The sequence below is a fragment of the Mus musculus genome, chromosome 7 (assembly GCF_000001635.26).
Source record: "Mus musculus strain C57BL/6J chromosome 7, GRCm38.p6 C57BL/6J".
NCBI lineage: Eukaryota > Metazoa > Chordata > Mammalia > Rodentia > Muridae > Mus > Mus musculus.
This window is the reverse complement of record NC_000073.6, coordinates 21,420,108-21,444,505: the sequence shown is the minus strand read 5'-3', so window position 1 is coordinate 21,444,505 and position 24,398 is coordinate 21,420,108. Positions and strand designations below refer to the sequence as shown.

Below are 24,398 nucleotides of genomic sequence, written 5' to 3'. Positions count from 1 at the left end.
TCTTAAAAATTCAATTCCCAACAACCACATGAAGGCTCACAATTATCTGTACAGCTACAGTGCACCCATATATATAAAATAAATAAATAAATCTTAAAAAAAAGAACTCAATAGTATTGACCTTTACTTTTATAATTATTGTTGCTCTAATTTATTATAAGTTATTATTATTAATAATCTGTTATACCTAATGTACAGATTAAACTACTGTAGATATATGGGAAAACTATACAGGGTTCCATCTTATCTGAGTCTTACCCAATCATTGGGCAGCTTCAAAATGTTCATGGAAGATCAATGTAAATATAGATAGATAGATAGATAGAAAGATAGATAGATATTTAATATTTATACATATTATGGGAAGTTTGTCAAGTTTTTATATCAACTTTATAATTTGTTTTTAAGCATGGCTGGCTGGGTGTGGAACACTACTAGCATGGTCCGTGAGCATCTCACCCAACTGCTCCATCATGAAGCTAGAACTCCACCCTGTGCCCTGTCCAGTCTGGTCCAGTGTTGTCATTGTTGTCCCCCAAAGAAAACATTGCTGCAAAGCCTGAGAGCCTGAGTCTGACTCTGGGGACTCACTGATTCTCCTAAGCTGTACTCTGACTGCCACACCTAGACATGGGGATGCACGCACACACATGCACGCATGCACACGAGTACACAAAACAGAAAAGGTATCATTTTAAATGATCTCTTCTTCAGCATGAGGTTTTTGGTGCTTTGCTTTTGGACCTCTCTTTATTGAATCATTTTCTAGTTTACAAAGACTTAGGAGTACAAAAACCTGGGAGTATAGAGAGATGTTACATCTTTTCTGTTTTTCTCCTTTGAGTCTACTGAGCAGACCATCATTTTTCCTGTGTGGTGCATGATGAGAGGAGTCGCAGTCACCAAGGGTACTCCGAACCCTTGGCTGATGTCAGGGGACAGCTGCAGGTGGGAACGGGTCCTCAGTGATGGTTACAGATGCCAGTTGATTCTAGAACGCTGAATCCTGGGTTAAGAATCTAGATCAGTGTTCTCAACCTTAGTGATGTTGCTGTCCTCTCATGCAGTTCTTCATGTTGTGGTGACCCCCAACCATAACATGATTTTCATTCCTACTTCATAGCTGCAACTTTACTACTGTTATTCATGATCATGTAAGTATCTGGTGGGCTGGATATTTGATATCTGACCCCTGTGGATAGGTCATTCAACCTCCCCAAGGGGTCAAGACCCACAAGTTAACACAGGTCTAGGAAGTATGACTACACTTTCTCCACTGTTCTGATTCCACACATTCTACAAATATTTATTTATTTTAAAAAAAAAACTTTTATTTCTTTATTCAGTGTGTAAGAGATAGTAATTTCCAGGAGTCAGTGCTCTCCTTCTGTGTGTTGGCCCCAGGAATTGAATTCAGGTCATCAGGCTTGATGGCCAGCACCTTTACCAAAGGAGGGAGCCATCTTGGTGGCCCTCCACAAGGATTTGTGACATCTCAGATTTACATAGAACCTCATCGGTTGATGACATAGCTTATTCACTAATGTAGTTTATGGCATCTCTAGCTATGTGAAATTGAGATTGGTTGTGGACGTTCCTTGTGCCCTCCAGATCACTTGCTGCGAGGTTCTTGCCTGATGCTCCAGGAGTTCTGATATTACAGCCGGTGTAGACCATTTTCAATCAGGAGATGTTGTGAAAACCTACAATGAGAAAGAATTCTGAGGTGCCCAATCTAGTTCAGAAAGGCACAGGTGTGACAGTGTTCTTTTTTATTCTGTTCTCTGTAAGGAGTAACTGTGGCCATGGAGGCGTGTCTAGCCTGTGGACTAAAGACCACTTGCATTTAGGGATAGCTGTGAATGTGACCCATTACAAAATTGTGAACTTAACACACTACACACACACAAATACATGCACAAACACAAAATTAAAATTAAAAAATAAATGCAGAGGAAAATAGAAAAATTAAATAAAGCAATACAGTCTGGACACTTTCTGATATTATGAGAATTTCATCCAAATGATTATCAAACTAGGAACCCTGAGTAGAAAAGAAAATGAAGATAAACTTTCATATACAGGCTAATAGAGTCCAAAGGGAAAGGGAAAAATCTAGAATATCAGCTTGTAAACATGTTTACAAAAGACCCGAATACTTTTAGTAAAATGTATTCACTTACATCCCAATATCAGCCCCCCCTCCTCCCAGGCCCCCCCACATACACAGCTTCTTTCCCCATTTTCTCCTCTCCTTCTCATCTGAGAAGTAGGAGCCCCTCTCTGAACCCCGGAATCAGAATTCTTAAAATCAAATGACACTGGCTAAAAGGATCATGGCTGTAGAAGGATGATGACCCTGGGTCTTCGATAGAAGCTTAACTCCACTCTTTAACTCTCTAATTCTTTGATGTTTAAAGATGATTTCTTGGTTTTATTTTACGTGCATTGGTATTTTGCTTATAGGTATGCCAGTGAGAGGGCATCTGTTCACCCAGAACTGGAGTTCCAGACAGGTGTGAGCTGCCCTGGGGGTGCTGGGAATTGAATCCAGGTTTTCTGGAAGAATATCAGTGCTCTTAACTCCTAACCCATTTCTCCTAATTTTTTGATGTATATACAATTTCTAGCCAGGCCCCTTTACTAATGCCCCAGAGTCCATGTAATCTCTGTCTTCCATTCTTTACTTTCCATATTTCCATTTCCATATTTTCCCTTCATTTCAATTTAGCTAGATGTATTATGTTGATCTTTTAAAATATTTTGGGCTTATGTTTGTTCACTTCCATTTTTACTTACTTAAAAATTGATTCAAGAAAGTCTCTCATGTGGCTCAGGTTGGTCTTGAGGTTTCTGCAGAGCTGAAGATGACTTTGAACTCCTGATTCCCCTTCCTCTCATTGAGGGCTGGGCTTGCAGGTGTACAGCACCATACCTGGGATTGCAGAGGATGTACACCACTGTTCCTGGTTTATGTAACACTTGGAACTTGAACTCAGGACCTCTTGCATACTGAGCAAGCAGTCTACCAAGCTGCACTCCAACTCCTCAGTTTTTATTTTACTTACTCACTATTAATATTTCTTTCTCTTTGTTTTTTTACTCACTGTCTTAGTTAGACTTCTGTCTTAGTTAGGGTTTTACTGCTGTGAACAGACACCATGACCAAGGCAAGTCTTATAAAAAACAACATTTAATTGTGGCTGGCTTACAGGTTCAGAGGTTCAGTCCATTATCATCAAGGTGGGAGCATGGCAGTATCCAGGCAGGCATGGCACAGGAGGAGCTGAGAGTTCTATGTCTTCATCCAAAGGCTGCTAGTGGAAGACTGACTTCCAGGCAACTAGGGTGAGGATCTTATACCCACATCCACAGTGACACACCCATTCCAACCATGTCACACCTATTCCAACAAGGCCACAACTTCAGATGGTGCCACTCCCTGATCCAAGGATATACAAACCATCACATCCCACTACCTGGTCCCCATAGACTTGTTCAAAAACATGCGTCTATGGGGGCCATACTTAAACATAGCATAATGCAAAATCCATTTAGTCCAACTTTCAAAGTCCTCATATTCTATAGCGGTTGCAACACTGTTAAAAGTCCAAAATTCAAGGTCTCTTCTGAGATTCATTCAACTTAATTAACTGTAATCCCCAAAGCAAGGCAGGAAACCAGCTGAGCAAATTCCAAACTCTCCATCTCCATGGCTGATGTCAAAGCGGTCTTCAGATCTTCACTCCTTTGTCATCTTTGTTGACTGCAACAAACTGCTTTCTCTTGGGCTGGTTCCACTCCCTGTTAGCTGCTTTCCTCAACATGTATCCCATGGCTCTGGCATCTTTAACATCTTTGAGTCTCCAAGGCAATTTCAATGTTACAGCTTCTTGTTTCAGTGCCTGGGATTCCACTTGATCTTTTGGAATCCTCCCAAGGGCTTGCATCACTTTTCCAGCTCTGCCCTCGGTAGCACTCTAAGCTCAGGTTGATCCACTCTACTACAGCTGCTGTTCTTGGTGATCATCCCACGGTACTGACATCTGCAATACACTGGGGTGTTCCACTCCAACTAGGCTTCACCAATAGCCTCTCATAGGCTCTCTTCAGGGTGTCAAGCCTCAAATCCTTTGCATGACCCCTTCAGTCCTAGGCCATCAACTACAGCTGAGGCTTCACATTCTCCAATGGCCTTCCCTGGCCTCTCACAGTGCTAAGCCTCAGCTTCTCTCCATGATCCCTTCATTCCTGCACAAGCAGTACCACCTGAGTGACTCTTACACATTACCAAGTCCAGCCACAGCATGAGGTACAACCTTGGGTATCTCTGGAACACAGCTTCTTTGTGCTACCAGAAAACAATTTCCAGAAGATTTCACCTCAACAATGCTGGTCTCTTCTTAATCACCGCTAATTCCTTAGCTCCAGCTAACCAGCATCAATTTTCCCAGTAGTTCCTTACATTCTTAACTCTAGAGTCAGAGCCACATGGCTGAAGCTGCCGAGTTCTGCTGCTTACAGGAACTAGAACATGATCCCCTTGTACTATTACATTATCACTAGCTTTATGTTTTCTAAATCCTTCAATGCCTAAGCTTGGCTATCCTGGTTCTTGCTCTGTAGATTGACCTTGAATGCAGAGATCAGCATGCTTGTCTCATGGGATTAAAGGTGTGTACCACCATGCCTGGATCTAATTAAGCTGGGTAGAATCCCAAGGTCCCACTCCCTTAATCTTTTATCTCCTAAAACACAAGATTTTGCATCATTTCACTTCCTGGTACCCCTTTAATACTCAAACCATATATTTTATATTTTTCCTTTCTAAGCTTGCTATGCTTGTTCAAACTTCTCTTCATAAGACTTAACCAGAAAACAAAGTCTCTGCTGGGCTTTTTTGAAACTTCTTTTGTCAATGCAATTAATACTAAGTCTCTTCACCTTAGCCTCAGGCAAACTTTTCAGACAAGGGCAAAAAGTAGCCACATTCTTCACCAAAATACCACAAAACCAGTCTTTATGCCACATTCTGAAATTCTTCTCCTTTGAAATCTCTTGGGTCAGGTCAATACAGTTCAAATCACTCCCAGCAACAAAGTCTTCCATATTCCTACTAGGATGACCCATTAAGCCACATTTAAAGCATTCCACTGCTTTCCAAATCCAAAATCCCAAAATCCACATTCTTTCAAATAAAAGCATGGTCAGGCCTATCAGAGCAATACCCCACTCCCAGTACCAACTTCTGTCTTAGTTAGGGTTTTACTGCTGTGAACAGACACCATGACCAAGGCAAGTCTTATAAAAAACAACATTTAATTGTGGCTGGCTTACAGGTTCAGATGTTCAGTCCATTATCATCAAGGTGGGAGCATGGCAGTATCCAGGCAGGCATGGCACAGGCAGAGCTGAGAGTTCTACGTCTTCATCCAAAGGCTGCCAGTGGAAGACTGACTTCCAGGCAACTAGGGTGAGGATCTTATACCCACACCCACAGTGACACACCCATTCCAACCATGTCACACCTATTCCAACAAGGCCACAACTTCAGATGGTGCCACTCCCTGATCCAAGGATATACAAACCATCACACTGACTTATATTTTTTATTATTAAAATAATTCTCATTGTGTACATCCATTGTACATGGCTCTGTTACTAAGGGACATTTGTATGTGTAATGGCTATTCCTGGTTGTCAAGTTGACTATATCTGGAATGAACCAAAATCCAGAATTGGAGGGCTCACCTGTGATCCAGATCTTGAGGCTAGAAGACACAAGTTTCTGACCTAAGTCTTGGCATGGAGATCTTGAGGCAAAATGACTATGAAAAGATTAGGCCAAGGCAAGATAGTACACACCTTTAATCCCAGGAGACTAAAGCCAGAAGATCTCTGAGTTCAAGGTCAGCCTGGTACAAGTCCCAGATCCAGACATGGTAGTACACACCTTTAATCTGGGCCACACCTCCTGAGGGAGACCTATATAAGTTCATTGGAAGAAGGGAGATTCACTCTTTGTTACCACTTGCATTTACTTGCCAACACATCTGTTAGAATCTACTTCTACTGAAAACAAGCTGAAACAACTAGCCTCGTGGGACTGAGCAACTACTAGATTCTTGGACTTCCAATTAACAGCTGACCATCATTGGGAAATTGGACTACAGATTGTAAGTCATTACAATAAATTCCCTCAATATAGAGAAACAGTCCTTACATTCTGTGACTCTAGATAACCCTGACTAGTACAGTATGCAAGTATAGACTACATTAAACATATTTTCTCCCATACTGCTTTACCTTCTCCTTCATTGCTTCTCTCCTGATTTTTTTTTTTTAGTGTCTCTTAAAGATTTTTCAGTTTTTAAAATTTTATGTGACTGGATGTTTTGCCTGCCTATATGCCTATGTACTACATGAATTCAGAGTCTGCAGAGATCAGTAAAGAGTGGTTGATCCCCTCAGATTAGGGATACATATAGTTGTGAGCTGCCATATGAGTGCTAGGAATCGAATCTTGTTTCTCTCCTAGAACAGCAAGTGCTCTTAACTATGGAGACATGTCTCCTGGATTTTTAATTTTGTCTATTTATTTACTTATTTATTCACTTTATATCCCAATTGACGCCCCCTCCAACTGCCCCCCTCTCCTCCCAGTTCCCTATACTCCTCTCTTTCACCTTTGAAAAAATGGAAGCCCCTCCTGGGTACCAACCCACCCAGGCACCTCAAGTTACTGTAGCACTAGGCACATCCTCTCCCACTGAGGCCAGACAAAGCAGACCAGTTAGAGTAACAGGATCCACAGGCAGGCAGCAGAGTCAGACTAAGCCCTCACAGACAAAGCTGCACATCTGCTACATGTGTGTAGGGGTCTAGGTCCAGCCCTTGTATGCTCTTTGGTTGATGGCTCGTTTCTTGGAACCATAAGGATAGTTGACTCTGATGGTCTTCTGTGGAGTCCCTGCCCCCTCCAGGTTCCCCAATCCTTCCCCCAACTCTTCCAGAAGACTTCCTGGGCATGGTCTCATGTTTGGCTACGGGTCTCTACGTCTGTTTCAGTCAGCTGCTGGGTGGAGCCCCTCAGAGGACAATTATTCTAGGGTTGTGACTGTGAATCCATGCTGACAGATACAAACAACCTAAGGCTCCAAGATAAGAAGGCAGGCCTACAATGTGTCCCATTGATCGTCTGAGGACAGCTCAGCACACCGCCTCATCCTAAACTGCAGGGGTTGCTTCTGCATTCATTTATGTCAGTCTCACACGGGGTACCTATTTATCCAGGCCCGCAATGACAAATATAGCTGTCAACAGTGTCTTCACATGTTCTATCATTCTGACAAGGCTTTGACTAACAATGAGGTATCAAAGCCTCACAATGTGGCCCTGTGAATCTACTCCCCATGCAGTCACAGTAGTAGCTGTTTCTTCCATCCATACACAGATCCCTTGGAGATGTGGCTGACTGCACGTTCATCAAAGTTGAGTTCACAGTGGTCTCCAAGAAGTCTAGGTGAACAATCACAGAAGTGAGCCCCAAGAGCATCCTGACATATGGGGCATCATGTAGACATGGCTGGGATCCACATCCATCAATTCCCAACTCATAGCTCACTGTAGAATACTCTTGAGGACCAACTCATGTGTCGCTTCACTGAAGACTCCCAGAGTTTTAAATATTGTGTGTGTGTGTGTGTGTGTGTGTGTGTGTGTGTGTGTGTGTATGTATGGGGTGTGTTTGAACACTCTCATGTGGGTGCCTGCAGAGGCTAGAAGACAGCATTGCCTTCTCTGGATCTGCTGTTACAGATGATTGTGAGGGACCTGAGATAGATTTTGAGAGCTGAACCCTAGTCCTCTGCAAAAACAGCAAGTACTCTTAACTTCTGAGCCTTCCCTCCAGCCCTTTAAAGTAAAAATTTTTCTTAGCATTCAAATAATAGGATTCATGATTACATTTTATACACCTGTCATAAAACTTTGCTTTGTTTGTCTTCCTCCTGCCACCCTCCTCCCTCCTCGTCTTTCTTCCACCACCCTCCTCCCTCCACATATTCCTCCTACCACCCCCTCCCTCTTCATCTTCCTCCCACCACCCTCCTCCCTCCTCATCTTCCTTCCACCATCCTCCTCCCTCCACATATTCCTCCCACCACCTTCCTCCCTCCTTCTGGTCCTCCCACCTCCCTCTTCCCTCCACCTGTTCTCCCCCACCACCCTCCTCTCTGCCACATTTTCCTCCCACCACCCCCTCCCTTCACACCTTCCTCCTGCCACTCTTCTCCATGCAACATGCTGCCTTTCTTCTATCACTTCCCTTAATTTAAATAATGCCTTCTATTTCCTTTCCTTTTCTTTTATTGAAGAGATTTTTGGGGTTTTTTTCTTCACATAACATCCTGATCAAGGTCTTCCTTCCCTCTATTCCTTCCATTCTCTCCCTCCCTCCTCCTCCACCTGAATCCACAGACTTCTAAGAGGTAATAGTAAGATATGACAACATGAAATGTAATATGATTAAAATAAAAACCTATCATATTGGAGTTGGACAAGATAAACAAAGATAAGGAAGCCGGGCGTGGTGGCCAACGCCTTTAATCCCAGCACTTGGGAGGCAGAGGCAGATGGATTTCTGAGTTCGAGACCAGACTGGTCTAAAAAGTGAGTTCCAGGACAGCCAGGGCTACACAGAGAAACCCTGTCTTGAAAAACCAAAAACCAAAAAAACCCACCCCATTCCTGAGCCAGGCATGGTGGCACACACCAAAATAATAATAATAATAATAATAATGAAAAGTACCCAAAAGAAGGCATAAAAAGAAGAGACACACTCATTCACAGACTCAGGAATCCCATAAAAATCCTAAATTGGAAGTCATAACGTAAATGCAGAGGACCTGGTCAAACCCGTGTGGGCCCTGTGCTTGCTGCTTCAGTATCTGTGAGCTCATATGGTCTTTGCTCCTGGTGATTAAGATGGCCTTGTTTTCTTCTTGTCCTTCAATACCTGCTGGCTATTACACTCTTTATACCTCCACTTCCACAGGCTTCCTGGAGCCCTCAGGGAGGGGTTTAACAAAGACAATAGATTTAGGCTGAGTGTTTCAAGCTCTCTCACTCTTCATTATGTCTGGCTTAGAATCTCTGTATTTTCCCCATCTGCTGCAGGAGCAATTTTCTTTGGCATTGGCTGAGCAAAGTGCTGATCTGTGAGTATAGCAAAATGTCACTAGGATTAATTTTTTTTTGCTACTTTTTTCTTTTGGACTAGTATTATTTTGTTTTATGCTAGGTTCCTTGGTTATCCAGTCTCAGGTATCTAGCCACCCAACCAGAGTTGGGTGTGAGTTCCTTCTTCTAGAGTGAGCCTTAGGTCAAATCAGATACTGATTGGTTACTCCTACAAACTTTGTGACACTATTTCACTAGTGGATTTTGCAGGCAGGGCATCATTGTAGATTGGAGAGTTTGTGGCTGACTTGGTGTTTGTTTTTCTTTTGGTAGCATGCACAGGATCTTCCTGTACCAAAGGCAATAGAACATAGGGTTAAAGGCTCTATGTAGGCATATCAGCTTGGCTCCTCCATGTTCATTGAGTTGCTTAGTTCATTGCAGAAATGGTCGTAGCTGTCAGCAATCTATAGTCCTTTGAAATAGCCTGGCTTGTTTAGGGATTCTCACAGGATAGCTCTGAACAAGCCAATTAGATATAACCTAATCCCAGGACTGGAAACTTCATTTAGTGAGAAGAGATGGCAAGTGAGGCTCTATCTCTCCCATTATTTAATAATTTCATTTAGAGAACACTTATATATGTATATATTTTAGGAAGCTTCTGTTGTACAGGTTTCCATACTACCCCTCAAATGGCCCTTATGTTAGCGGTCTCTCCCCTCCACTTCCCTACTTGATCTTCCATTCCAGTCCCCCTTCAATGATAGCTATTCTATTTCTCTTTCCTAACAAGATCTACATGTACCCCCATTGTCTCTTACTCTGTATCCAATTTCTGTGGTTCTATTGATTGTAGCTAGTTTAACATTGATTCAACAGGTAATATCCACATATACTGGAACATGTAAGATTTATCTGAGTGGGTTATCCCATGCAGGAGGGTTTTTTGTTTTTGTTTTTGTTTTGTATTACCTGTGTCACAATGACACTTTTTTTTAATGTTTTTTTCGAGACAGGGTTTCTCTGTATAGCTCTGGCTGTCCTGGAACTCACTTTGTAGATCAGGCTGGCCTCGAACTCAGAAATCTGCCTGTCTCTGCCTCCTGAGTGCTGGGATTAAAGGTGTGTGCCACCATGCCCAGCCCTACAGGGTTTTTAATGGCTAAAATCCACAAACAGGGCTGGTGAGATGGCTCAGTGGGTAAGAGCACCCGACTGCTCTTCCAAAGGTCCAGAGTTCAAATCCCAGCAACCACATGGTGGCTCACAATCATCTGTAACAAGATCTGACGCCCTCTTCTGGAGTGTCTGAAGATAGCTACAGTGTACTTACATATAATAAATAAATAAATCTTTTTAAAAAATCCACAAACATCTACACCAAGTTATTCCACCAATCTGGACTTAGGGATAGGGGATTCCTTAGGAACATATCTTTGTTTGTTTGTTTCCATAGCATGAAGGGCCTAGCTTAACACTTATGGACTCCAACTTTCTCTGTGGTGAGAAACTGGGTAAATGATTTTTTGTGAAGATGTGACAAAGTCTCTTCCTCTGAGCCCCATAGATGGTAGTCACCCTGGAGTGTCCTGGGAAACAGAGCATTGTGTCACAGCATCTCAGTGTCTGTCACAAGCTACCATTTTATTCTTATTACTCTGAATCTAAAAATAAAAGAACTGATGTTCTTGAATATGAGTTAGACAGGTTCTATAAACCAACACTTATTACAGAATGTTTGTGTCCAAGTAAAAAGTGAACCACTAATATATGAATGTTAGTGTGTGCCAATTAGTTTTTGGAAACTTGACACCAGCTAGAGAAATATGGGGAAGAAGAAGGAACCTAATTCGTTTGTAGGTAATTCTATGGGGGAGCACATGATTGATTTATGTCCCTGGATACGAGGTCATGGCTGTATATATGTATATATATGCAGGCTCAGTCAAAGTAAGCAGCTTTACTCCATGGACTCTGCCTCAGTTCTGGCCTCAAGAGTCCTGTCTTGAGTTCCTGCCCTGACTTCCACTCATGTAGGCTATGATTGGGAAGTGAAAGCCAAATAAACCCTTTCTTCCCCAAGTTGCATTTCTTTGTGGTGTTTTGAATCCCAGCAAGATAAAGCACACTAATAGAGTGTGCACACCCAGTGAAGGATAGCACTCTGCAGCCTGGTGGGATTCAGATGACTTCACTTAGTATTATAAAAGTGGGAAGGGTCTTTATTGGGGTTTGGATATTGTAATGGCTATTTCTGGTGGTCACGTTGACTATATTTGGAATAAACCAAAATCCAGAATTGGAGGGCTCACCTATGATCCAGATCTTGAGGCTGGAAGACACAAGTTTCTGACCTGGATCTTGGCATGGAGATCTTGAGGCAAAGTGACTATGAAAAGATTAGGCTAAGGCAAGATAGTACACACCTTTAATCCCAGGAGACTAAAGCCAAGAGATCTCTGAGTTCAAGGTCAGCCTGAGATAAGTCCCTGTTCCAGGGATTGTAGTACACACCTTTAATCTTGACCACACCTTCTGAGGGAGACCTACATAAGGACAGTGGAAGAAGAAAGATTCACTCTTTTTAACCACTTGCAATTACTTGCCAGCATACCTGTTGTAATCTACTTCAACAGAAGACCAGCTGAAACAACTAGCCTCGTGGGACTGAGCAACTACTAGATTCTTGGACTTCCCATTCACAGCTGACCATTGTTGGGAAGTTAGATTACAGACTGTAAGTTGCCATAATGAATTACTTCAATATAGAAAGACATTCCATATGTTCTGTAACTCTAGAGATTCCCCAAGCAATACAGATATCAACTATCCAAGAAAGGGTTCTGAGTTTGAACATTGGTCCCTAGCATGTGGCCCTGTTGGTCCAGTTGCCAAAAATCTTGAAAATATAGCCTGGCAGATAGAGTTGGTCATAGGGGGTAGGGTTGTGAGTCCTGTGTCCACTCTAACACAGGGATCGGCTGCTTGAGAAGGTAGGACAAAGGGAGTTTGTGCTAGTCCCATGCCATTGCTGCATGGGTATTGGGCTGTGGGAAACTACAGTCTGAGGTGTGTGGCAGTCACAGCTGGCTTGAAGGTCCCTGGACCTGAGAAGAGGCTAGAGCCATGGAGTTCCCAAATTCTTGGACACTCCAGCACCTCTGCAAATAGAGGAAGATCTGAGAACAGAATCTGGGCCTGTGGGATGGAGCTAGCCCTGGGCTGTGCGTGGGAAAGGGGAGAGCTCTGGCTGGTCCCTTGTGGAGAGTCCTTGGCTTGAGAGAGGCCAACTTGGCTTGGTGGCAGTTGTGGTTGAGAATGCAAATAGACCTTCTACAGGAAATTAGACAGTGGCTCTATAGGTAAGGGCCATCTCTGTGGCTCCCCACAGTGGATCCCAATGAAAAGAGGCAGTCCATGGAGTTAAGGTATTTATTGTCATGGCAGAAATTGAATGAGTAAAACCATACCCCACTTCTCAGGATGGGCCTGAGATTAAATACCATTTGCTGGGAGGAATGTCTGAGAAGGAAAGCTTATTGGCTAAGAACTCAAGGCCTCTAGGTACCTCATTAGAATGGAGATCTGTCTTGAGTCTAAGTGACCACAGGTCACATCTCTTTTCCTATTAACTTGGTCTGAGATGTTCAGGCTACATGTGGAAGGGCTTTGGGCATTGCCCTTACTTTACTGATGAACACAAATCTATAAGGGCCTGCATTTACTGACAAGGGCCAGGTGCCTGCTGCAGGCAAAGTTCCTACCATCCCTTCAAGGTCTCTGTGCTTCTAGCCTTAGCCCAACTGAAGGCCAGGCTAACTTTCATGGTCAAATTCCTCACAATAAGGGATCTAGGGACTGCTAACTAGGTGTAACCTTCTTCAGGTGTTTCTACTGCCCCACTAACCAGCCTTTCCTGTCCTGAGGACAGAATGTGAAAGAAACCAGTGAACTGTGCCCTACCATCATTGATCCATTTTACTTCTGATCTCAAAAGGAGCCATTGGGAGGTCATTGACCTGCCCACTTAAGCTCTGGCTAAGGCTGCCTCCTGTCCTTACAGTGACTGAAGTAGCTGTTGGTAGAGAGCATTTGGAGTTCTAGGCTGTTGAGCCACTGCGCTTGGATCTTCGTGTATTGTTGAATCTGAACATAGTGAGTTTTCTTTTAAATCCATAGGTTTCAGTTTAGAGGTTACTGGGTTGTTTGTTTGCTTGTTTGTTTGTTTTTTAAAGGTGTATTTATTTTATATTTGTGAGTGCACTGTAGCTATAAAAATAGTTGTGAGCCTTCATGTCGTTGCTGTAAATTGAATTTTAGGACCTCTGCTCACTCTGGTCAGCCCCACACACTCATCCCTGCTCATACTGGTCCAAGGATTTATTTATTATTATACATAAGTACAGTGTAGCTGTCTTCAGATGCACCAGAAGAGGGCATCAGATCTCATTACAGGGGGTTGTGAGTCACCATGTGATTGCTGGGATTTGAACTCAGGGCCTTCAGAAGAGTCCTCTTACCCACTAAGTCATCTTGTCATCCCGAAGTTTCTGTTTTCTGCTTTTATACTAACTCTCTCTTCCAGTCCTTTGTTGGTTCGAAGTATGATTGGAAGAAATTATATCTTCTTTGTTCTTTAGTTTTTTGACTTTGTTTTAAAATGTCCTATTTTACATGGCTATATTCCTTTCACTATTTTGGAACATTAGTTTATGTTAACTACACAACATGTTCATTCTCAGTGATATTTCCATACATGTACATGAAGAACATTGATCACATTCTCCTCCCCATCACACTTTCTTATGCCTGCCCCATCCAAGTCTTTCACTGTTTCCCTGTTTTGTTCACACCCTTACTTTCCAAGTAGAGGCCACATCACATCAAGTCCTCCTGTTCAGAGGACTGACAGACAGGATTGGATGGTCTCTTAAGCAAGGGCACCAATGTGTCTCTGCTTTAGCAAAAAGATTCCTCCTGGCTGGTTATCTTCTGATCTTCCTAGAAGTTCAAACATCATGACTCCATGCAAGGAGCAAAGGCAATGCTCAGATCCTATTCTGTTGATTTTATTTATGGAAGTGGGCAGCTGAAAAGGTTCAAGGCCAGGATAAATGTAAGTCTAAAAGGAGCCACAACTGTACTTCCTTGAAGAACTTTCCTTTGTGGAAGATAAAATTGCTTGTCCCTGAATTTACTTGGGTCCCTCTGTCTGCAGCTGTCATCCCATGATGTATCTTCTGTCTTAAGTAGAGCAAATGTGCTATGAAAGCTAGGGTCTTCTCAGGCATAGGAGATGGGGGCAATAGTAATTTTGAAGCAAAGAATCAAGTCTATGCCCTTGAGTCCCACTGGCCAAAGAACTCAAAAACATTTTGAGGAACAAAAGCTGCCTACTGCTTGGATGGTCTACCTCTCATTTCACAGAACTCCGTTACAAACTCCTATCCCTTTGGAAAAACAGAGGGGAATTGTTACTGTCTCTGGATCCTGGGCTTTGGTGAGAAGTCTCAGGCCTAATGGGGAACATGGGATGAATGCTATCATCTTCCTCTAAACCTCACAGGTGTTAGTCTCAAACCCTGGGTTACCATAGAAAACAGTATTTTGTTCTAACTACCAATGTAGTAAATAGCTACCATCCTTTAGCACCTATGAATGTGTGTTTTAAAAAAAGTTAATAATTGAATCCTTTTAGTGTACACATGAGTTATTACAAAGTTGTCATAAAGGCTAGGGTCTAAGTGAAAAGCTGAACACTGTCCATCTGTAGCCAATGAATGCCAGAATCCATAACTGAGGGAGGACCAAAGCTCTGGAGCCCATCATCAGTCTTAGGACTCCTTGTTAACAAGGGGAGTTTCCTTGTTAAAGTTGGGGTGTCAAAAGTTCCACAGAGTGTCAAGTTGTTTGAACATTGTTCCTACCTGTTTGCATAGCTTAGGGAAAATTATGAACCTTCGGCAGTGGACCTAGCAGGAAGAAGGGTCACTGGGCAACACTGTGGACAAATATTTGAGTGTAACCAGCCCTCTACTGCCCCACTAACCAAGATCAGACGTCCTGTCTTTCAAGAAAGAATGTGGGGAAAGCCAGTGGGTTGTGCCTGGACACCATTGATCAATTTCATGGTTTGACAACACCAGGACCCATTGTAAGGAATGATAGACACCTGTCCACTTACAGCTCTGAATGAGGCTGCTTCCTGTCATTACAGGACAGAAGCTGTAAGTTGATTGGAATGCAACTGGCATTCAATGATGCTGAGCGATTAGACTTGGACTACAGGAGCTTCAGATCCCAAAATAGTGAGTTTCTCTACACTTTGGTGACTATGATAGGCTTTTGTGGTTATGGTTTGTGTGTTTGCTGGCTTGATTTATGTGTTTACTTTTCAATGTTCTTTATTATCTTCTATTTTACTTTTTAAAGTTACATTTGATAAATTAGAATATTTTATGTCTTCAATAATGTGCATGAGTATTTTGCTTCCATGTGTGTCTGAGCACCACCTCCCTGGTCTCTGCTATGGAGGTCAGAAGATGGAGTCAGATTTTTCTGGAACTGGACTTATAGATGGTTGTGAGCCTCTTGTCAAACACCCCGAATTAAAGCAATAACATGTTCATATACCATACCTAGGTTTTAAACCAAACAAAGCTCTCACTACAACTGCCTGTAGTTCTACTCCAGAGAATCTGATGCCCTCTTCTGACCAACAAGGTTCATAAATAACATTATATAGAAAGATTCGTATCAGTATTTTAAGTGGCATGTAGTGATGATGAGTCTGCTGTATAAGTGGCCTTAGAGGCCAGAGGTGTAAGATTGAGAGCTGGACTTAGGGCAGTTGTGGGCCATCTGACCTGGGTCTTGAGAACCAAGTGCAGGTCCTCTACAGGAGTAGCTGACATTTTGGACTCCAGAGCCAGCTCTCCAGCCTGGACACTGTGGGTGTTGGAGTGTCTGTTTGTTGTCTTATGCACTCCTCTAGAACCTGATTTTCTTGGTGCACTGGCTCTCAGAGTGTGCTGAGACCAGGGGAGAGGATGGTTCTTTCCAGTGAGCAGCTCTTACTGTCCGTGATCCCTTGTTTTGTTCTATCAGTTTGCACTTGGTTGCTGTCAACCTGATCTATGTCATAGTTTGTGTCTACTGCTTTAGAAGGTGCTTTGCTCTTCTCTTCCCAAGCATTCCAAATACAAGATTAGGTTGTCTGACATGTTTCTGGCATTTTTCTTGTCTTTTGGAGGTAAGAAGTTTTAAATGTAAAAATTCTCTTCAGCCTGATTTTAAATGGTTTGTTTTTGTTTTGTTCCTTTTTTTTTTTTTTTTACTTTCTCATTGCAAGGTTGGTTCTAGTCAAGTCATAGAGGGTCTGATGATGGAGCAGGATCTGAAGATGATGGAGCAGGATCTGAAGATGATGGAGCAGGATCTGAAGGCCTGCTACTCAATTGAAGAGAACTTCGACATTAACTATAAGATGCTGAACACACTGGGTGAAGGAAACTTTTCAGTGGTGAAACGGGCCTTCCATGTCCCCACAAGTACCTCTGTGGCTGTAAAAATTCTCCAAAACACCAAGGAGTACACCTCACCCATCTGCAGGGAAGCCAGGATTATGAAATCACTTAGCCATCCTAACATTATCAAGCTGTTTCATGTGGTCCAGAGAAGAGAGACTACCTACCTGGTGATGGAGTATGCCTCAGAGGGAGAGCTACTAGATCGCATCATCAACGTGGGGTCTTTAGAGGAGAGCGAGACTCGAAGGCTGTTTGCCCAGATAGTACATGCAGTGCAGTACTGCCATGACCATCACATTGTCCATAGAGACATAAAGGCCAGCAACATTTTGATCGACTGCAGGGGAAATGCCAAGCTGTGTGATTTTGGCTTGGCTGCTGAAGTGATTCCTGGACAAAAGCTGGCAGGTTTCTGTGGCACACTGCCCTACTGTGCCCCGGAACACTTGCAAGCAGAGAAATATGAGGGCCTCCCTGTAGATATCTGGAGTTTAGGGGTCCTCCTGTTCCTCATGGTATCTGGGAACTTGCCTTTCCAAGGCAGGTCTTTTGTGGACTTGAAGCAGGAGATCATCTCTGCAAACTTCAGCATCCCTTCCCATGTTTCCATTGACATTTCCAATGTCATCATTGAACTGCTGATGATCAATCCCAGCAGGAGGCCCACCATCCACCAAATCATGAGGCACCCCATGATCAGGGGCAGTGAGGCATGTTTACCACCTACTTCCACACAGACTTTCCCAGGCACCCCAAGCCACAGCATTGTCAGGACCATGACAGTCATCACATAGAAGCCTGACAGGAATATGTCTTCCTGCAGTCCCCAAGAGGAGCTCTGTGGATCCCTGCAGCCACCTAAGAGTGTAGGTGTTCCAGGATCCTCCTCTGGGAATATCTTGGAGAAAGAGACCCTCATGGAAAAAAGAACCTCACCCAGGAAGAGGCCATCAAACAAGAAGAGGCTGTCCATCAGAAAGTTGCTGTCATTCGAGAAGAACCCATTATTGGTGGCCAGCCTCGGGATGGAGGTGGAGCCACCCTGCTACATCCACTCTAGTAGTGACTCACTTGACAGGCTTAGAAACCTGGAAGCAGTCCTGAGGCAAAGAGTTTCACAGAAACTTAGTCTCCTGGAACCATAGCATCCCATATAATAAATGCTCCAAACTTGTCCTTGCGAATGGATCTGTGTGCTTTCTTTCAGCATTGTTTTATTATAGGTGCGTCCAAGCAATGACTTGCTCAATATCTAAGCAAAATCAAACATTGCTCCCTGGCCTTCAACAATGCCCTAGTCTTGAGCTGGCCCTGGGCTTGGAATTCAGTAAAATGTTGCCCATTCAGTGACATTCAGAATTGCCTCTAATATTGTAAGAGAGATAGTGAAAGAAATCAGGCATTACTATCTACTACATAGAGCTAGAAATCTCAGGGCAAGCTTAACAATGTAAGTTTAGAATTCTTATTATAGTTATGTATGGCATACTACATTAATTATTAGTATAAAGTCCCCCTAATACTATCACTTAGAATAAAAGCCAAGCTGTTCCCATATACAGGAATTTACAATGGTTTAGGAAGTAGATTGGGCTGTGGTTTTAGAGTATTGCATTATTGATGAGAAGGTTAGCTAGAGCGGAACTCCCTAATTAGAACCATGACTTGGGCATGAAAGCCCTTGCCTGGAGAGTGTAAAGACCTCAAACACTTGGCTTCTAAGAATATAGCTGATCTTAGATAGAGAGGACTTTGTCTCAATTGTTTTATTGCCCAGTTCCTGCCAGTTTTTATGTTTGCATTTCTCTGTTCTGTGTAAGAGTCATTAAGCATCCTGTAACCTCATTGTACCTTGCCGATGTGTCACCTAATTCCCCTATTTTCTTCTGTATTAAAAGTCTGGTACTCAATTTGACAAATTACATTCAGATACCACACTCCCTTGTGTTCGTATTTGTTTGTCATCCAGGCCAACTCCATGCCCACTGATAACTGGAACCCCGAGTTTCACCCTTGGATCTAGGACCCAAGTGAGGTTCATCTGCAGCACTTCCCCTTGTATCTGGTGACACCATTGGAAGGAAATAAGGAAGATAACCATGAACTGTCTCTGAAATCTGTGCTGCTGCCTGCCATTAACAAAGAGAAGGAGTTTTGTTTTTAATTTTTAACTCTCTATCATTTTTATTTGTATAAATATTTTATCCCACCTGCTAATTAGGCAACTCCCAAGGCTGAGTGGCTCTGCCCGACTACTCCAACTTCTTGGGATTCTGTAATGTTCTTGCAAAGTGAGGAATCCTGACCAGAGGCAGGGGCACTATAGTCTTTGGATTCTTTAATGAAAACAGATCAGACTTTCCTCCTTGCTCAGCCTCCAGAGAGGTACCAGCTAGGTCTGGGGATAGCAATGTCAGTCTGAGCCATCTACACTGGGAATAGCTCAGCACGTGTCACTGGGTTCCTCAATAGCCAGGACCTGGTACACCATGTCTTAGGCAGCAATTCATGCCAGTACAGCCTTCAGCCCTTGAAAGGCTGCCGTGCACACAGAGATGAATTGGTAACCACAGTCTTACTGAGGCCAGGACTATCTGGAAAGGCATTCGGGGTACCCAAGTCAAGCAGCACATAGAGGTCAGGTTCAGAGTCAAGTTGTTGTTCACCTTAGCTAGGTCCTTCACATTCAGAAAGCCTTTGGAAACGTCCCTATTAGTTCCTGAAAAACAAAACAAACAGTAAACATGATGGGAAAAATGGCACAGCAGAAGGGTGCTCTTCTCCTTCCCTCCGCTTTCCACAGTTCCTCCCCTTAGACAACCAGGTAAGGCTAAGCCTATAGTAACACTGGTCCATTCTCTCTCCTCTTGGACTTTGGAATTTTCAGGACTGACTCTCTACCTACACAAAGGGCACTGAAGTTAGAGCTCACAGTCCTGGTCTGGACAGGAGTCTCATCTGCATGGTTGATGAGCAGCAGGCTTTACAGCAGCTCAGTCTTAGGGAGCTCATGCTCAGAGCAGAGAAACTGCTGCCCAGTGGCCTTAGAGTTCAGACAGGGGGCTGTAAACACCACTCACAGGCCAGGCTGTTGCTTGGCCCTCTCTGCCTTCAGTAACTGCAACACTGAGTCACTGCTTGCACTTAGGAGCAATGAACCTGGAGACAACAACCAGGCCAGCTGTGGGGCCAGTGCTTTCCCCAAACCCAAGGTGGCACCCCTCAGCACACACACAGGGCAGCCCAGCCTACTTCCTCCAGGACTGGAACTTAACAACAAAAGCATCTACTTAACTGGCATGGGGCAGCACCTCTCACTCTCCTTGGTCTGGGAGAGAGGAAATTCAGGCCAGCATCCACTTGGGTTGGGTGAAAAAGGTGACCAATAGCCAGGGAGGCTTGGCTCAGCAGGACATCCCAGTTCCCCAGAGCTTCCAGGTTCCCCTTGGGCTGCTTGCACAAGAAGATCAGTCCTTTCTGGGACGCATGTTCCTAATCTCTAACCTGTTCCCAAATCAGCTTCCTCCTCCAGGGTTGGTTTGTCTTCATCCATAGGGTACATACCAGGAAGTGACCAGTGACTGCCTTGGATTAAGTCCTTGCCTGTGTAGAGCTTGTGGTCCCTTGCACTCTGATTAACGGAAGCCTTCTCTGGAAGAGCACAGCAGCTCTCCCAGGAGATGCTGGGCAGACAGAACAAATAAATGAAGAGGACACACGGGTCAAAAGAAAGGCTGAAAATCACAACAATCTCATGAACAAGACCCATCTTGAGTAAAAACACACCTTGAAACGCTGGGAACTGTCAACAGCAGCCTTATCTTGTAACCTGTCTCATGCATCTCAAAAAACACTTCATAATCTCAAACAAGACTTCTCAGAACTCTGGAGCTCTTGGAGGAGAAGGAGTGTAAGACATGGATTGCTTTGTTGCATGAGGTAAGCTAGAGTCCATCCAAATTACAGTCACACAGGCTAGGGGCTAGCCCCTCTTTGTTTTAGAAAGTTACAAGTGTTAGGCCTAGTCACTTATCTGGGTCATATAGGGAAGCCAGCAATCGGAGGGGGCCACTCTCCAGTCCCATTTTTTTTTTTTTTACTGGCTGAGGCTTTTATCCTAGGCCAATGAGATAGGGATCAAGATGCAAGCTCTATAGGCCTATAGGAGAAGAGAACTGGACTTTCTCTATCTACATTTAAAAAGAAAACACTCTCAAATGTTGCCAAATCAGCCCCTTAGCCATTCATGCCTTTTCTGTATGCCAAAGTTCCCTTTCTGCTGCCACAGACAATCTGGGTCCCTGGTCTGTGAAGAATGGGATTTCTTAGGCAGATGGACAAAGATTCCGGATGAAAATGACAGACAGATACACGAAAGATGTGTTGAATCTGAATGTATTGTTCTGGTTGAGCTTCAGACTTATATAACAACGAATTATCAGAGGATACAAGATACACTGAAATTCACCAGTTACAGCAGAAAGGAATTTACAGGGACTAATTAAATGTTTACATTAGGGATAACAAGCCCTGCCTAGGATCAGCCTAATGCCAGGCAAGAATTTCACACTTTAAGGTTAAAAGCATCAGGGGGTTGTTAACTCTTGACAGGCCTTAAGAGTAATGCGCTATCACAGAGCTCTAAATTCTTAGGTCTAATAAAACTTATCTTGTCTGGAGAGTTTCCCCTTATCAGGGTAGTATATCAACTTATACTTGACATGGAAGTAGCCTGTAGTAAAAGATTTCTATCTCAGTGAGACTTTTAGTCTCTATCTGTAAACAGCTGAGTAAAATGGCAAGTGCTTAATTGTTTACTGAATGGGTTAAGCTCCTTGCTGCTATCTGGAATCTAAGAACACTGGAAAAAGGCTTTAGCTATGTTAGAATACAATCTTAAAAGGCATTTACTATAAGGTAATACTATATAGAGTGCACGTGAATCTATACACTAGATTAATGTGGTGGAAATTTGAATATAATGGGTTAGGGAAAGAGATGCCATAACTCTGGGAGGAAAATTTCCCTGGACTCTTATCCTCGTGAAACAGCTTCCAGGCTTTTCGCCTGACAAACAGATCCAAACTGGAGAGTTGGCTTTCGCCAGAATATCCAGGAGGAGAGTCCTAGAAATTCATTTCTCATGAGCAGCTTTTTGGCATTTCTGCCTCACAAGCTGACTCCACCAGAGTCCGTGACATTCTGCAGAATTGTATATTTAAAACTACTTAGTTATCACTAGTCTCTTGAATTTGTTACCTTATTTCCAAAAGGACCTTCAACAGATAAAGCAAGCTCAAGGTCAGCTGCTCTATATGAGACCCTGTCTCAAGACAAAACGTAATGCAGGAAAGAAAAGAAGGTGGAGGTGGAGAGATAGCCCAGTCAGTGACAGGCTTGCCTTGATGAGTTTGAACCCCAGAACATGTGGGAAGCAGTTTCTGCTGTGCCTGCTTGGCCTAACTGGTAAACAAGCAATATGCGCATGTGCAAGAGTGTGTTCGAGCCAAGTCACTGCCCATCCCTGGGCGTGCTGAGAGAGCAGCCAATCAGGTGTGGACACGCCGCACTGAGGTGTATATAAGCAGTGCCTTTTTGGGGCTCAGGGTCTTCCTCTTCATGCTGAAGCTAGCATAATAAAGCATTGCTGCAGAAGGATCCGGTTGTCCACGTGTGTTCTTGCTGGCGAGATGATAGCGCGCAGGACAAGAACACACATTGAAAATGCTAGGTGTGCAACGAAAGAGTACACATGGAGGAATCCATGCTTCCAGCTACATATGTAGCAGAGGATGGCCTTATCTGGCATCAATTGTTGGAGACGACCTTGGTCCTACAGAAGCTTGATGCCTCAATGTAGGGGGATGCTAGATTGGTGAGGCAGGAGTGCCTAAGTGGTTGGTGGAGCATTCTCATACAGGCAAAAAGTGGGGCATGGAAAGGGTGGTTTGCAGAGGGGAATCTAAGAAAGGAAATATTGTTTAAAATGGAAATAAATAAATTAATAAAAGGAAAAGAAGAGATAATGCTAGGTGGCTAGGCAGTGTGGTGCTTGCTTTTAATCCTAGAACTCCAGAGGCTGAAGCAGGTTGATTTCTGAGTTCCAGGCCATCCTGGTTTACAAAGCTAGTTCTATGACATCCAGGGCTCCACAGGAAAACCCTGTCTTGGCCAGACAGCAGTGATGCCTTTAATTCCAGCACTCAGGATGTAGAGGCAGGTGACCCTCTGAGTTTGTGGCCAGTCAGGTCTACAGAGTGAGTTCCAGAACACCCAGAGCTACACAGAGGGAAATCTACTTACAAAACAAACAAAACAAAACAAAACAAAAATTAAAACACTTTTTAAAAGGAGGCCATGCATGAAATGAATAACAATAAACATTGTCCTCTGGCCTCCACCCCCTAAAACCTCCGAACACACCCAGTCACCCAGGAATAAACACATACATTAACATATGAGGAAGAAAACCAGGAAAAGGATAGTTTCTTAAACAAAAGTAGGCATAGAGTCTTGTTAGAGTCTTTTAAAGAAATTATTGCACATATGTGAGTACACTGTGGTTCCTTTCAGGAGGAGAAGAAGAGAAAATGTGATCCCATTACACATGGCTGTGAACCACCATGTGGATGCTGGTAATTGAACTGAGGACCACTGGAAGAGCAGCCAGTGCTTTTAACCACTGAACTATCTTTCCAGCCTCTATATCTCCCTTTTTAAGGCTCTTTGAATGTCTTATTTACTTACTTACTTACTTACTTACTTACTTACTTACATATGTGTATGGGTGTTTAAGTGCATGTATGTCTCTGCACTACTTGTATGCAATTCATAGTGGAGACCAGAAGACGGCCTTTGCTTCTCCAGGGACTAGAGATATAGACAATTGTGAGCTACTATGTATGTAGGTAGTAGGTCTTGAATCCCAGTGCCCTGGAAGAAGCAGCCAGCTGTTCTTCACTGCTCCCATGTCTTTCTGGCACCCTGAATTCAAAGTTTGAATAATGTAACAAAATGGTAGGTCTTAGTATTGCTGATTGAAATTCCAGTAGTTAGGAAGTGGAGGCAGGAGAATTAGCTTCACTATGAGATCGTGGAGCCAGCCTCAGCTACATATTAAATTCCAGGACAGCCTGAGCTATATCACTCTCTCCTCAAATTAAATCCCTCATAATCCTATACAGGGCTGTTAATCTAGGCCTACAGGATGTAGGAGATATTTAGTTTTTTTATTCTTTTTCTTTTTTCTTTTTTGTTTGTTTTGTTTTGAGTCAGGGTTTCTCTGTGTCGGCTGGCTAGCCTGGAACTCACTCTGTAGACCATGCCAGTCTCAACCTTGGAGAGTTTCCTACTTCAGGCCCTGGAGTGCTGGGATTAAAGGCATGCACAACTACCACCATATGGCTGAAAGCAGTGTTTCTTAACATTTATTCTTCTGAGCTGCAGAGATGGCTCAGCCTTTAAGAGACCTGACTGTGCTGCAGATTGTGTTCCCAGCTCCCAGCAGTAGCTGTAACTGCAGTCCCACGAAATTTTCTGACCTCTAGAGTCACAAAGATGCATGCAGGTGAGCAATCATTCACATAAAATGAATAAAAATTTGAAATTAAATTAAATTTTATTTTAAAAATATAAACTTATTTTTATGTGTGTGAGTCTTCTATCTGTGTGTGTGTATGATGTATA

At 43.3% G+C, this 24,398-nt stretch overlaps 1 protein-coding gene and 2 pseudogenes across 1 annotated transcript; 1 reads left to right on the top strand and 2 right to left on the bottom strand.

The window, feature by feature from the left end:
- On the bottom strand, window positions 7,113–7,654 carry Gm18461 (predicted gene, 18461; annotated as a pseudogene).
- Window positions 16,565–17,506, top strand: Gm6882 (predicted gene 6882). Its single transcript, XM_017312482.1, has one exon. The coding sequence runs from the start codon at window positions 16,565–16,567 to the stop codon at window positions 17,504–17,506; it is 942 nt and encodes a 313-aa protein (XP_017167971.1).
- Gm18055 (predicted gene, 18055) lies at window positions 19,148–19,959 on the bottom strand (annotated as a pseudogene).